General features: G+C 46.2%; 2 protein-coding genes across 4 annotated transcripts in view; one reads left to right on the top strand and one right to left on the bottom strand.

The window, feature by feature from the left end:
- Nucleotides 1-9668, bottom strand: part of LOC119185276 (uncharacterized) — a 28531-nt gene extending 18863 nt beyond the window's left edge. The window contains exons 1-2 of one of the 3 annotated variants that reach the window (XM_075871661.1): nucleotides 9534-9668; nucleotides 1449-1543 (exon numbers count right to left, since the gene is read on the bottom strand). The gene's annotated coding sequence lies outside the window, so the exon portion shown is untranslated. Of the gene's footprint in view, nucleotides 1-1448; nucleotides 1544-7748; nucleotides 7969-9533 lie in introns of those variants that run through there. The other 2 variants (XM_075871660.1, XM_037434362.2) reach the window with 2 other exon arrangements.
- LOC142768255 (uncharacterized) lies at nucleotides 4767-5753 on the top strand. Its single transcript, XM_075870206.1, has 2 exons — nucleotides 4767-5632; nucleotides 5708-5753. Exons 1-2 carry the CDS (start codon nucleotides 4767-4769, stop codon nucleotides 5751-5753), a joined length of 912 nt encoding a protein of 303 aa, XP_075726321.1.
- Nucleotides 9669-12121: the final 2453 nt, after the last annotated feature.

Below are 12121 nucleotides of genomic sequence, written 5' to 3'. Positions count from 1 at the left end.
GAAAGCTCCTTAAGCCAAGAGTCGAGCGTCCGCGATGTATGTAGTTGTAGTAGGGATGCGTCATAGCAGCAGGTAGCCACCTCTACGGCCGGACTAGTAAAGCGGCACGAGCGCACTTACTTGAAATGTGGAGGAAAGCAACGCACGGTAATCATAAAGAAGAGTGTTGGCTCTGATGAAATAACCAACACAGACGAGTATCGTTGACTTAATGTTCAACTACACTTGCCTTGAATTTGAAGATTACTGAGCAAAACTAATATCAGAAGGACGCACTTTGATCACTATACGACCAGAAAGGGTTGCCACGTTAAACTCGCTAGGCGTAACCTTTTTGGTCTTAACAAGCACTGGCCCTAAGTTTACTCATCGAGGCTCAGGGGACTGCTTTGTGCTCTACTATAGTAGAGTACCAAGTTATCTGAATTGTTCAACACTTTTTCTAAACACACAGCTGTTCCGAGGGTTGGGCCGTAGTGCCATGAACTAGAAGCAGTGAGAGGTGGCAACTATACACGAAGCGCAGGCTGTAAGAGAGTGCGTGCATGCCACTCTGCTAGTCCGGCCGTGCCACCTCTTGTTTAATACTTGGAATGTCCGCTGATTGGCGGTACTTCTATATGATGAATATATGATGGAAAAATGTGAGATTGCGGTACTTGGAGTGTTCACTAGATGGACAGACGAATGGAGAGACACGCGGATGGAGACAGACATGCACAGACGAACGGGCGCATGAACGGGTGCCTGGAGGCACGGACGGATGGATGGATGAACGCATGGACAGATGGATGAACGCAAGAACGAATGAACGGACGAAAATTTTTTTCGCGAGCTAAAGCATGCAGCATCTTTCTTGCATCAAAGCCTGTCCACATACTACAAGTATTGCATTGCTCTCGCGTACATATCCAGGCTTTTCCCAAAATATTTGCCCTCTTCATTTGGGGTTCTTCATGGGAAGCCATGCTAAGAGAACCTTTTTCTTTCCCTTGAGAAGGGGGGGTTTAGTCTTGTGCATTTGTTTGTACGATAACTGGTGTTGCGATTTTTTTTACCTTAATGAAAAGTGTCACCCTTTTCTTTTGGCTGTTATCCAAAATCTACTTGTTTACCTCCTCATTTTTTCGTCATTACAAAAGTGGCTGGAAAGTCACAATTCTGTGGTTTCTTGAAAAAGATCATTGAAGTCGTGCAGTTTTGGAAAGCCAAATTCACTTCATAATATATACATAGTGTATACAAAACGACACTCACTGCTGCCTGCACTTGTCTGCACCCTTTTTCCTGAACTTGTTTACCGACAGCAAAATTTATCTCGAACTAGTCATAATGTGTTCTACCATGTGCATAAATTGTGTATATCGCCAGCAGCGAAAACGATTTTCTTTAAGGTACAGATTTCCACATTACCTACAAAGATGTGCCTTCATGCAAAAAGTACATACGTGCCCTTGTCTACGAAATGCGGATTGTGCAACGAGCCTGGAACAATCGAGCATTGTTTTATCATTGCTGTGATGCGTGTCTTTTCTTGAATATTCTGAAGAGAATCATAAAAAAAGGAGAATTACCTATTACAGCTCATGGTGTTAGGTTTTCACCGTTAAAAAAGACCTGTTACAATATTGCGCTATTCGCAACTCAAATGAACATGAGAGGGCGCTGCGGAGTTACAGCATGGCGGATGCACAGAAGTCACCGCGTCCACTATCGCTAACACAAATATTGAGTATTCTGCAGTGTGATTGCAGTTCGTGCTGCTTTGTAGAAAGGGAGGGGGTTGTTGATGCGGAAAATCTTATTTTAGTCGGCACCAGTGGTCACGCAAGCGCAAGTGGCGTTCTTGAATTGGTCGCGTTGTGTTTGTGATGCATGTGGCACACCGCGTCTCTGCAAAATTTCTTTACATACTTAGGACGCCGCAGCGACATGCAGTCACTGAATACAATGGTCATTTCATAGGTTCTAATTAACAAGTTAACACTGGTGCTTAACCTGGAAAGAAGAAATCTGCTTGGCCGTGCGTTTTTTTTCTTCTTCACGAGTGGCACTATTTTATCATGCTCCAACCGTATAGATCCAATACGGCCACTCCCATCCAAATCACCCAGTGGAATTGTCGGGGCTTTAAGGCTCACACTAAGCGCGCCAACCTCCGGCTTTTCCTCGCAGCATTTCAAAACCTTCCTGCTGTGGTAGCCCTCCAGGAGCCAGGGAGTGCTGCCACACTCACAAACTATACTACGTTTCAGCAGGACCCTTTATCTTGTATCTGCGTGCACAAAAACTATACGGCCAACCTAGTTGATCTCGACCTTAAGCCAGCTTTCTCGTACGTGATGGTGACACTCCTTCCGCTGCGTAAACAGGACCCGCCACCGCACGTGCTAAACATTTATTGCTCACCGAAACTAAGCAACATTACATTCGCAGACCTTTTTAGCCGCGCCTTAAAGGCTGCAGGCTGGGACCTTCTGGTGATCGTGGGTGATTTTAATGCCGCCAGCACACTCTGGGAGTATGCACGTGAAGATAAACGTGGACGTAAATTGGCGGAACTTATGTCCACGCTGGGCCTAACTCTTCACACCGACCCTGCCTACCCAACTCGCGTGGGTAACTCCGTGACCCGGGACACAAGTCCGGACCTTACCCTCACAAAAAACATCCAGTATGCGGATTGGGTCAACACTGAGGAGACCCTCGGCAGCGACCACTGCATACTCAACACCACCATTCGCACCTATCCTTTGGCAAGACCCTACGGAGAGGCAAAATTACCCGATTACACGAAGTTTCGACAAATATACGCCAATTCGACACCCATTGAGGAGCAAGGATACCATGCTTGGTCCCAGCAACTGGTGTCCTCATTACGCTCCACAGAAACACAAATTAAACTTTCCGAGGCAACTCCGGCGGTAGATAACCACCTCCTTCACCTCTGGGAGGCCCGGCGCAGCCTCGTCCGTCGATGGCGCCGGCAAACACACAACCGAAAGCTCGAAATTCGCATCGCTGAGCTTACCCAGCGAGCAGCAGAGTACGCGGCCCAGCTCGCTGACTCTAACTGGTTGGACCGTTGCAACATGGCCGCTCGACAAATGTCCAGCCGGAGTACCTGGCGCCTCTTCCGCGCCTTGATTGATCCGACCCAAACTCGAAAAGAGACACAAAAGCATCTGCAACGAGCATTTCACAGCTTCGACGGAGACACAGCCAAATTGGCATGTAAACTCCGAGACCAATATCTATGCACACAGCAGGACTCCCGAGGGCCGGCGTACTCGTATGCAGGTACCAAGAACGCGGAGCTGGATCAACTGTTTCAGTTACACGACCTGAAGGCAGCCCTAGCAAAATTGAGGCGAGGAACGGCGCCGGGAAGGGATAAAATTACCGTGAAACTGCTTGCCAATCTTCCTGACTCGGCCTACACCATGCTCCTTGCCTACATCAATTCCATTTGGATCGGGAAAACAATCCTACCAATTGAGTGGAAGACCGCCCTGGTCACCTTCATAACCAAAGCGGGCAAAGCCATCAACACGGACACTCTCCGCCCCATCTCCCTTACTTCTTGTGTGGGAAAATTAATGGAGTGGATGGTGCGCGACAGGTTGTCCGCGTTCCTGGAGACCGAAAATGCATTTGCAGACACCATGTTCGGGTTCCGCCCACACTGGTCCGCGCAGGATGTCTTGCTTCAGCTCGAACATGAGATCCTCGATCCAGTCGAGTATCCCCTGAATGACAAAGTTGTGCTCGCTTTGGATCTGAAGGCGGCCTTTGATAACGTGACCCACGAAATTACTCTAACACATCTCTCACAGGTGGATTGCGGCCAAAACACTTTCAACTATATTAAACAATTCCTCACTGACCGACAATCATATATTAAGTTTCAGGACATTGAACACGGCCCTTACCGATTAGGCACGAGAGGGACTCCGCAGGGAGCGGTCCTCTCGCCCCTCCTATTCAATGTGGCAATGATGAGACTCCCCGCTCAGCTGGCGAAAGTCGAAGGCATACAGCATGCGCTGTACACCGACGACATCACCAAATGGGCGTCACACGGCTCGGCAGGAGACATGGAGGCAAGCCTGCAGCAAGCGGCGGACATCGTGGATGACTATGCCCGTCGCTGCGGCCTTCAGTGCTCCCCGTCCAAATCGGAATTCGTGCACATACGCCCCTCACCAAAGTGCACCACAAAAATCGACCTCTCCCTTCACAGCGGACCAATACCCGAACGCGATGAGATTAGAGTACTGGGGCTTTTTATACACAAAAATCGCAGAGCAGACACAACATTGGTCAAATTGCGTAAGGTGGGGGACCAGGTGGGCCGGATTGTCCGCCGGGTTTCCAACAAGCGCGGGGGGTTACGATGCAAAGATGCCTTGCGGCTGGCACATGCATTCTTAACCAGCCGAGTCCTGTACTCGGCTCCATACCTCCACCTACGCAAATCTGACGAGAATGCACTCGAAGTCATTCTGCGCAAAATTTACAAGCGCGCCCTCGACCTTCCTGTCAGCACCTCTACCCAGCGCCTTTTGGGCTTGGGAATGGTGAACACCTTCAAGGAGCTGAGAGAGGCGCACTTGACAAACCAATATACTAGACTCTCTAAAACACCGTCGGGTCGCCGCCTCCTTGCCCGGCTACACATCAATCATTCAATACACACGAAAGAGCGCGTACGGATTCCTGAAGTTTGGCGATACTCCTTGCACGTGCGCCCTCTTCCGGCTAACATGACCCGAGACGACTACAGTGGCCGACGCCTCGCGCGGGCGGAAGCCTTGGCTCGACACTACGGCCACAAATTCGGAGTATTCTACGTGGACGCCTCCGGCCCACACTACGGTGGTTGGTACACGGCTGCAGTTGTCCACCAAAACACCCTTGTAAATGGACTCACAATCCGTGCACATAACATTACGCACGTGGAGGAGATCGCCATCGCACTAGCCGCCGCAGATCAGGACTCGAGGGTCATCATCACCGACTCAAAGGGTGCCAGTCGCAGTATTGAACAGCGATACATTCCGTACCATGCTTACAAAATTTTGCAGAACAGCAGCTACCTAGGGGCCCCCGCGCACCGAACGATCATATGGGCTCCGGCTCACACAGACCTCGATGGTAATGAGATGGCCGATGCCGCCGCCTGCGCGCTCACTCTCCGGACTCCATCCTCGTCCCCAACCAATCCGGAACTCGAACCCAATCCCGCCTACACCTTTAAGAAGGTCACACAATTTTATCAATCCGGACATAACGTCTATCCGAAACCCTGTAAGGGCCTCACGAAGGCGGAGGAGCGAATCCTCCTTCGCCTTTATACTAAAACTCTATTGTGCCCGGCACTCATAAAACACTTTGACCCCGCTTGCTCGGGGAAGATCCCGCATTGTGAGGAAAATTCCTCTGACATTTTCCACATGGTGTGGGCATGCCAAAAAACCCCAAACCTTACCCCACTACCCAACCCTTCGCGGGAGGACTGGGAGGCCGCCCTGCTCGGCTGCTCTGACCTGATGGCCCAACGGGCCCTCGTCGAGCGTGCCCGGGCCGCGGCCAACGCCAATGGGCTCCCGAAAGAGGGAGCTCACCTAGTGTTTGTACGGGGCGGCCCCTTAAGGACCGTTCCCACCCTCCCTGTAAATAACATCTGTAAATAAATGTTTTTCAGCAGCAGCCAACCGTATAGGCCCCCGACAGTGGACCAGATCGCGTGACGAAGCTCTTTGGGCCGCCTCAGCAGTGTTGGTACCGACAGCTAAGGATACTAAAAAAATGAAACACTCGCTGAACACTGTGACACACTGAAGTGTCAGTGCTCTTTTCGGCACGTTTTCAAAGAATGCTTCCTGGTCGCTTACATATTCAGCCGTGACCCCCTTGCTCACAACTAACAAACAGAATTATATGCACGTGCAAGTTTGGTTTATTGCGTCTACTCGCTAGGCTGTGTTCTGGCGCTACGCTCAGATCTCGTAAACTGCATTGCTGGGTGCCTATTCACCTTTTCATAAACGCCTCTCTGGGCACCACCATAGCCCTCCTTGGGCTGTGCAAATTGGCGCGTCCCCTCGAAAATGCACTGGCAATGTTGCGCCCCTAGCCTTTGTACTCCCGTGCACAGCCGATCATGGCGGTGTTTTTCTCCTTCCTGTGAAAAGGTGCATACGACTGGCGCTTGGACAATTTGGACCTCAGCACACAGCTTATCTATATTTCCGCTGGGTGCCGCATTATTTGCTGAAGTAGCGAATACGATTTAATTATTTTATTGGGCCTTTATTGATTATAAAGGAGCCGCATTGTTGACAAAAATGCTGAGCCACCTCACTCGACAAAGTCTGTTTTCTGAGAATAGGCAGCCAATGACCACAGTGCTGTACAAACTTTCGACGCTGTTCCGGAGTGGCTTGGACTTCTGGACTTGTGTGTTTGTTTATCAGACTTTTGAAGGTTCGTTGGACTGTATGAATTGTGTCTTGTGCATTTGTGCACGTGACCATAGTTAGGATACGATTGATTGTATATTTATATGTCGTATCATTTATTTGCATTATTTATATGCACAAAAGAAAAAAAAAGTGCCCGTCGGTGGCTCTGTGGTTAACGCCTGGGACTGACGTTTCAGAGGTCCCAAATTCGATTTCGCGCCGCGCCTAAGTCACTTTATGAATTTTTATATTTTTTGTGTTTTCATATATATATATATATATATATATATATATATATATATATATATATATATATATATATATATATATATTTATATATATATATATATATATATATATATATATATTTATTTATATATATATATATATATATATATATATACGTATAAATATGCGGTGACTGACGGGGACGCCCACATCATCGACGCTGACGCTGGTGCCGGGGGCAAAATATAGCCGAGAGTTGTTCAAACAATTGCTATCGCAATAAAATTGAAGACGGGCAGACAAGATGATGCTTGTCACCTGAGGACTGCGCTCACCTGGGATAGACCTTTAGGCAACATTTACAACCATATCATAATGTTCAGCTTATAAGCCAACCTTCAATATAACCCAAATCGCCAAAGGCTAACTGCACAAAAACAGAAAAATTCAAAAAATTGTCCGCGTACAGCCGGAGAGAGGGTCTTTTCTTACTATATCTTCATTATTGTTTTGTTACGAGCATACACGCTTCACTGCTTGTATATTTTAGCGTTTTAAATATTTGTATTCTACACATAACGTATAATTTTTGCTATAGCTCAGAATAGGGCGGTAGTACGTGTAAATAAATTACACTCACAACGCGTTAGGAGCGAACTGACTAAGCCTAACGCAATTAACTAGGTTATGCCGGAAGATCAACTGGTTGCGTGTGCACTCTATTTAAAACCGCTCCCACCGCTTTGACCGTCGATATAAAGGAAAAATTTCTGTATAAAATACAGATACATTTCACTTTAATGCGCAACTGAGGGCAAAACTGGGGAACATTTCCAACCGCGTTTCAAAGAGTACATTGAACAGAGAGATCGCTATAGTGGGTGCGTCAGGAATCAACCTTTTTTTGTTTTGTTTCTTGCCATCATGCGGAAAGATGTTCAAAATGAAAGAGACTGTGTACACCGGCAACATACAATCATTATTATAAGAAAGACGGAGAGAGCCCTGCGGTTGGTCACTCTTTTTTACCGGCATAACGAGCACATTACTTACCGCCACTCCGTGGTATCGAAGTAATTGCACGTCACGCATGGACGTTCATTAGTTCGGCTGGTATTAATCGAACAATGTATTCCTTCTACTATCTTCAAATCATGCGGTGCTAATCGTGTTTCTGGGTTTCTTACTTGGTATTACAGAGCCGCCTGGCAATATGGTAGAACCTTAGTACGATCACGTTAACTAATAGTCATACCACGATCTGCATCTTGGCGTTACTCCAGTTTAGAATACCTTGTTCATTATGCGCCCGATAAACGCGTGGATGATGCATTACTTTAGGACGAATTGTGAATTGTTTTCAAGAAGACATTACACAGACATAAAATGAAGGTGAAGTAACTACGCTAGCTGCGTAATTGAAGCCTAGCTTTAGTGACTACTGTAATACCAACTTGAACAAACACGTGGCAAGGTGATGAGAAGATATCGGAGTGCGAGGCTACACATATCATAGGAATGCACCAAACAATGTGCAAAGACACTCAACTCAATGAGAAGCTTGCTCATTGCTCGAATGGGAAGGTTTTACGCTCCAGAGCTGTGCACATCAAAACGAAAAACCTGATGAGACACTATCTGACTAGAGAATCTAGTTATCCACAATCATATGGTAAAAACATAGAGAAAAAAAATTCAAAATTCAGGAGTATGTTCTTGTGGGGTAAGTGGGAAAAGGGAAGCTAGGTGCGTGTGAGCCGCTTGTACTGTTTTTTTATTTCTTTTTTTCAATTGCATCACGCAAAGCTCCCTCCGAGCTGCTTCCAACATTTATGCCAGCAATGGGACTATTGTAGATGCGCTTAGCAGTACGACTCGTCATCTGCCACTCGGAACAACGATGGTGATGCGTTTGTATCCAGGCAACAATCGACTGCAGTAACATGAAATCACAAGCCGTCATGACAACCTTCAAAAAAGATTGAATTGCTATACTAGAAATAGTTGCTCGCTGACAAACCCGTGATTGTGAGAACATGAATCATTCTAAAAAGACGCATGTAATTACTCACATCATATATTTTACGGAACCCTCCCAGAATACTTACAAGAAATCGTCGAATGGCTTGATATCATCGAATGGCCTGACGATATTGCAGATGCCAGCCATAATTCAGTAAACTGAGGTGATTGCTAGGCACAATAATAAGATCACGCGCGAAAAAATTAAGGAATCCAAGATTGTCCGCTTGGAAAATAACTGCGTAAGTGTAGCTTCTTTGGCGCTGATGCACAAAGAAATGATGTATTCCAACCCGTAAGGCAAGATACGTGATTGGTACCTGTTACCTCGGCATGAATGGTCATTTTAAATCTGTATTTAACTGGTGTAAAACCTGGTTAGTGGAAGTAAACGCTACAAAATGTAAAGTCTTACGCGTTACCCGCACATCTTCTTCCTCCATGGTGCACTACTTATCTGCTTGACAACTCCACTCTTGAACCCGTAATATCCTATCGCTACCTAGGTGTTCACATAACTAACACTCTCACCTGGTCTGTTCACATAACAAAAATCATTAGTGACGCTAATCGTTCGTTAGGTTATCACCCACACAACTTTTCTTCTGCCCCTGTCCCCTTAAAACTTTTCCTTCAATAAACCTTAATACGAAGTAGACTAGAATATGTCGCATCCGTTTGGGACCCATCCAGTAGTGTACTAACCGCTGCTCTTGAGCTAATTCAGAATGATTCTGTCTGCTTTATCCTTGGCAAATACAGTCACCCCGCAAGTATTACCTCAATGAAAAACTCCTTATAGCTTCCGTCACTCACCTGTCGCCGTAAATTCTCCTGCACATGTCTTTTGAACAAAATATATTACAGTCACACCCTGCACGATAAACTCATTCTCCCTCAATCATACATCTCCTTTCGATCTGACCATCGCCAAAAGATAGGAATCTTGCGATGTTCAACTCGCACATGTTATGAGTAATTCATTTCCCGAACCTCACAAGACTGGAAATCTTTCGGAATGAATCACGTCCATTGTCCATCATTCTAAATATCTTGATGTTTTGAACTCAAGTGTACTGCAATGCAAATAACCAATCATGTTATTCTTGTCTCGGCAAACTGTCTGATTCTTGTTTGGTTAGTTAAATCTTCCACTGTATTTTGTTTTTACTATGCTAATATTCCTTCTCACCGACCGTCCGATTCTCGCCTGTGTAGCTAAACTGTTTTATAAACAAGTGTCCCAGCCTAAGGCCCCTACACTTCACCCATATAACAAATTCGTGCGACTGCACCTTTCCCAGTTAGACCCCCACACAACTATTGCAAACACCCAATGTATTTTTGAAAACTGACCCGGGAACAGTACAGCACTTGCATCACGTACTACAGCTTAGACAAAAAAAAACCAGTTGCATGCAGTAGCACTAGGAAACATGGACAGATAAGTTTCAATCCACCTATTCGCTTTCCCTTTCATTTCTTTTGTTTGCTGTGTCCAATGTTCCTCAGTACTTTTGTATGACTCGAGCGAAACTCCCAGGCGTTTTTGTCTATTTAATGGCTGCGAAATATTCTGGCGTTGAAGGCCAATATCAATGTCAAATGCCGAAGCATTTACCCTAGTTTATGTGGCTTCCTGTAACATCGACGAATGATTTAGAAAGTCTTATTGATTCTTCAATACCTTCGTAGCAAGTGCTACAAATAGCAGCATCATCAACGTATGCGAATAGTTTGACCTCTGAGGATTGTACTCTAAACCCACTAATGATGTCGTTCTGCAATATTCCCCAACATAATGTTTCACTGCAGATGCAAAACAACAGTGGACTAACAAGGCAACCTTGACGCACAGCGCGCTGAATTCTAATGGGTGGGGGGGGGGGGCAATGTTTTGTTGATAATTAGGCTTGCACTACCATTTCTATATGCCATGGCTACACCATCTACAATTATCTTACCCACATTATTGCGCTGTGATACTGCAAACAAAAGGGCGTTGGCAACGCGATCAAATGCTTTCTCCAGATCCAGCTGGAGTATGGCCACACAAGCTTGACTGATGTCAACACATTCGAGCACGGACCACATTTTATGAACATTTGTTACGATGGAATGACCTCTGATTCCACACGCTTGGTGAGGACCGACGATATATTTCATTACTAACTGAAATCTCACCACCAAAATTTTCAATAATATTTTGTAGTCTACGTTTCTCAGTGCGATTGGCCCGTATGCTATGACGTGCCTGAGATGTTCAACTTCATCTGTCTTCGGAATCAAAATGGTAAGTGATTCACCATAGGACGGTGGTAATTTCTTTTCCTCACATGCCTTGTTAAAAACACCTGCAAGTAAACGAGACGATTCAATTTTACAACACTTGTACCACTTGGCACAAAGGCCATCTGGTCCCGGAGATTTGGCGGGATTTAACTTATCAATCGCCCGTTCAAATTCAGACGCATATATAAATAATTCCAAACCGCTTTCCCCTTCCTCACTACCTTGTGGCATGCATCCTGAATATTGTGCTTTATATCTTTCTAGGTTTACCTGCCTACACGCAGAAAATGTTAAGATCCCACGTACAGTGCGAATCTATGATAGGCGCATCACGAATGAGAAATGTTGATACGTCACTTTAAAATCAGCACAACGTTAGGTGGAGGTAAATAATTTCGTACAGAACTTCCTGTCATGATCATCATGTTTGTATGTGTTGTTCACTTTCGTCATCTATTGACGTCCCATGATACCAAATTTAGTATATGTGGACGTAGCGAAACGGCCACGAGCACGCTATGAGCGTGGTATGTTGCCATGTTCTTACATGACACGCATGTGAGGATTGTCATGTTTGCACCAGTCGTATATTTTGCCATTCATTCACGCATCACGTAACACCAAATTTGGTATTATTGGAGCTAGCAAAACGGCCGCGAGCGCATCCTGAAGGACCCAGTGTACTTCAATGTAGCGTTGACGCAGGCGCACGCTAGGAACAGCGCCGCTACGTTAGCGAAACGGGAGCACTCTAAGTCTGACGCCAGTCACGACCAGCGTCAGTTGGCGTGGCGCGATGGCAACCGGCGAGAAATGCAATATGGTACATTTCACGCCGATGCGTTACCCATACAACACTGCATCTATCTCTCTTTTCATGACGAAGGGACGCCGGATGCACTGAAACACGCATGCGTCAAAGAAACGCAGCGCAGCACGAGCCTGCGAGTATATGGCAGGACCGGCACCTGGCGTGACAACGCCAGCATGACCCGACGAAATGAACGCCGGCGAGCACGCGCACCGCATTAAGTCGAAATGTATTAGCGCCTTGACTGTGTCATGTGCCCATGTTCTCACATGACACGCATCTCATGATTATCATGTTTGAA

This window comes from Rhipicephalus microplus, chromosome 8 (genome assembly GCF_043290135.1).
Source record: "Rhipicephalus microplus isolate Deutch F79 chromosome 8, USDA_Rmic, whole genome shotgun sequence".
NCBI lineage: Eukaryota > Metazoa > Arthropoda > Arachnida > Ixodida > Ixodidae > Rhipicephalus > Rhipicephalus microplus.
Note: the sequence above shows the minus strand (reverse complement) of the source record. Positions and strands in the feature narration are given on the sequence as shown.

What these genes read in the sequence shown, in the direction of transcription:
- LOC142768255 (XM_075870206.1), top strand. Translation starts at nt 4,767, where the DNA reads ATGACCCGAGACGACTACAGTGGCCGACGCCTCGCGCGGGCGGAAGCC. An exon ending in AAAGAGGGAGCTCACCTAGT is followed by an intron (nt 5,633 to 5,707) that starts GTTTGTACGGGG and finishes AATGTTTTTCAG; the next exon opens with CAGCAGCCAACCGTATAGGC.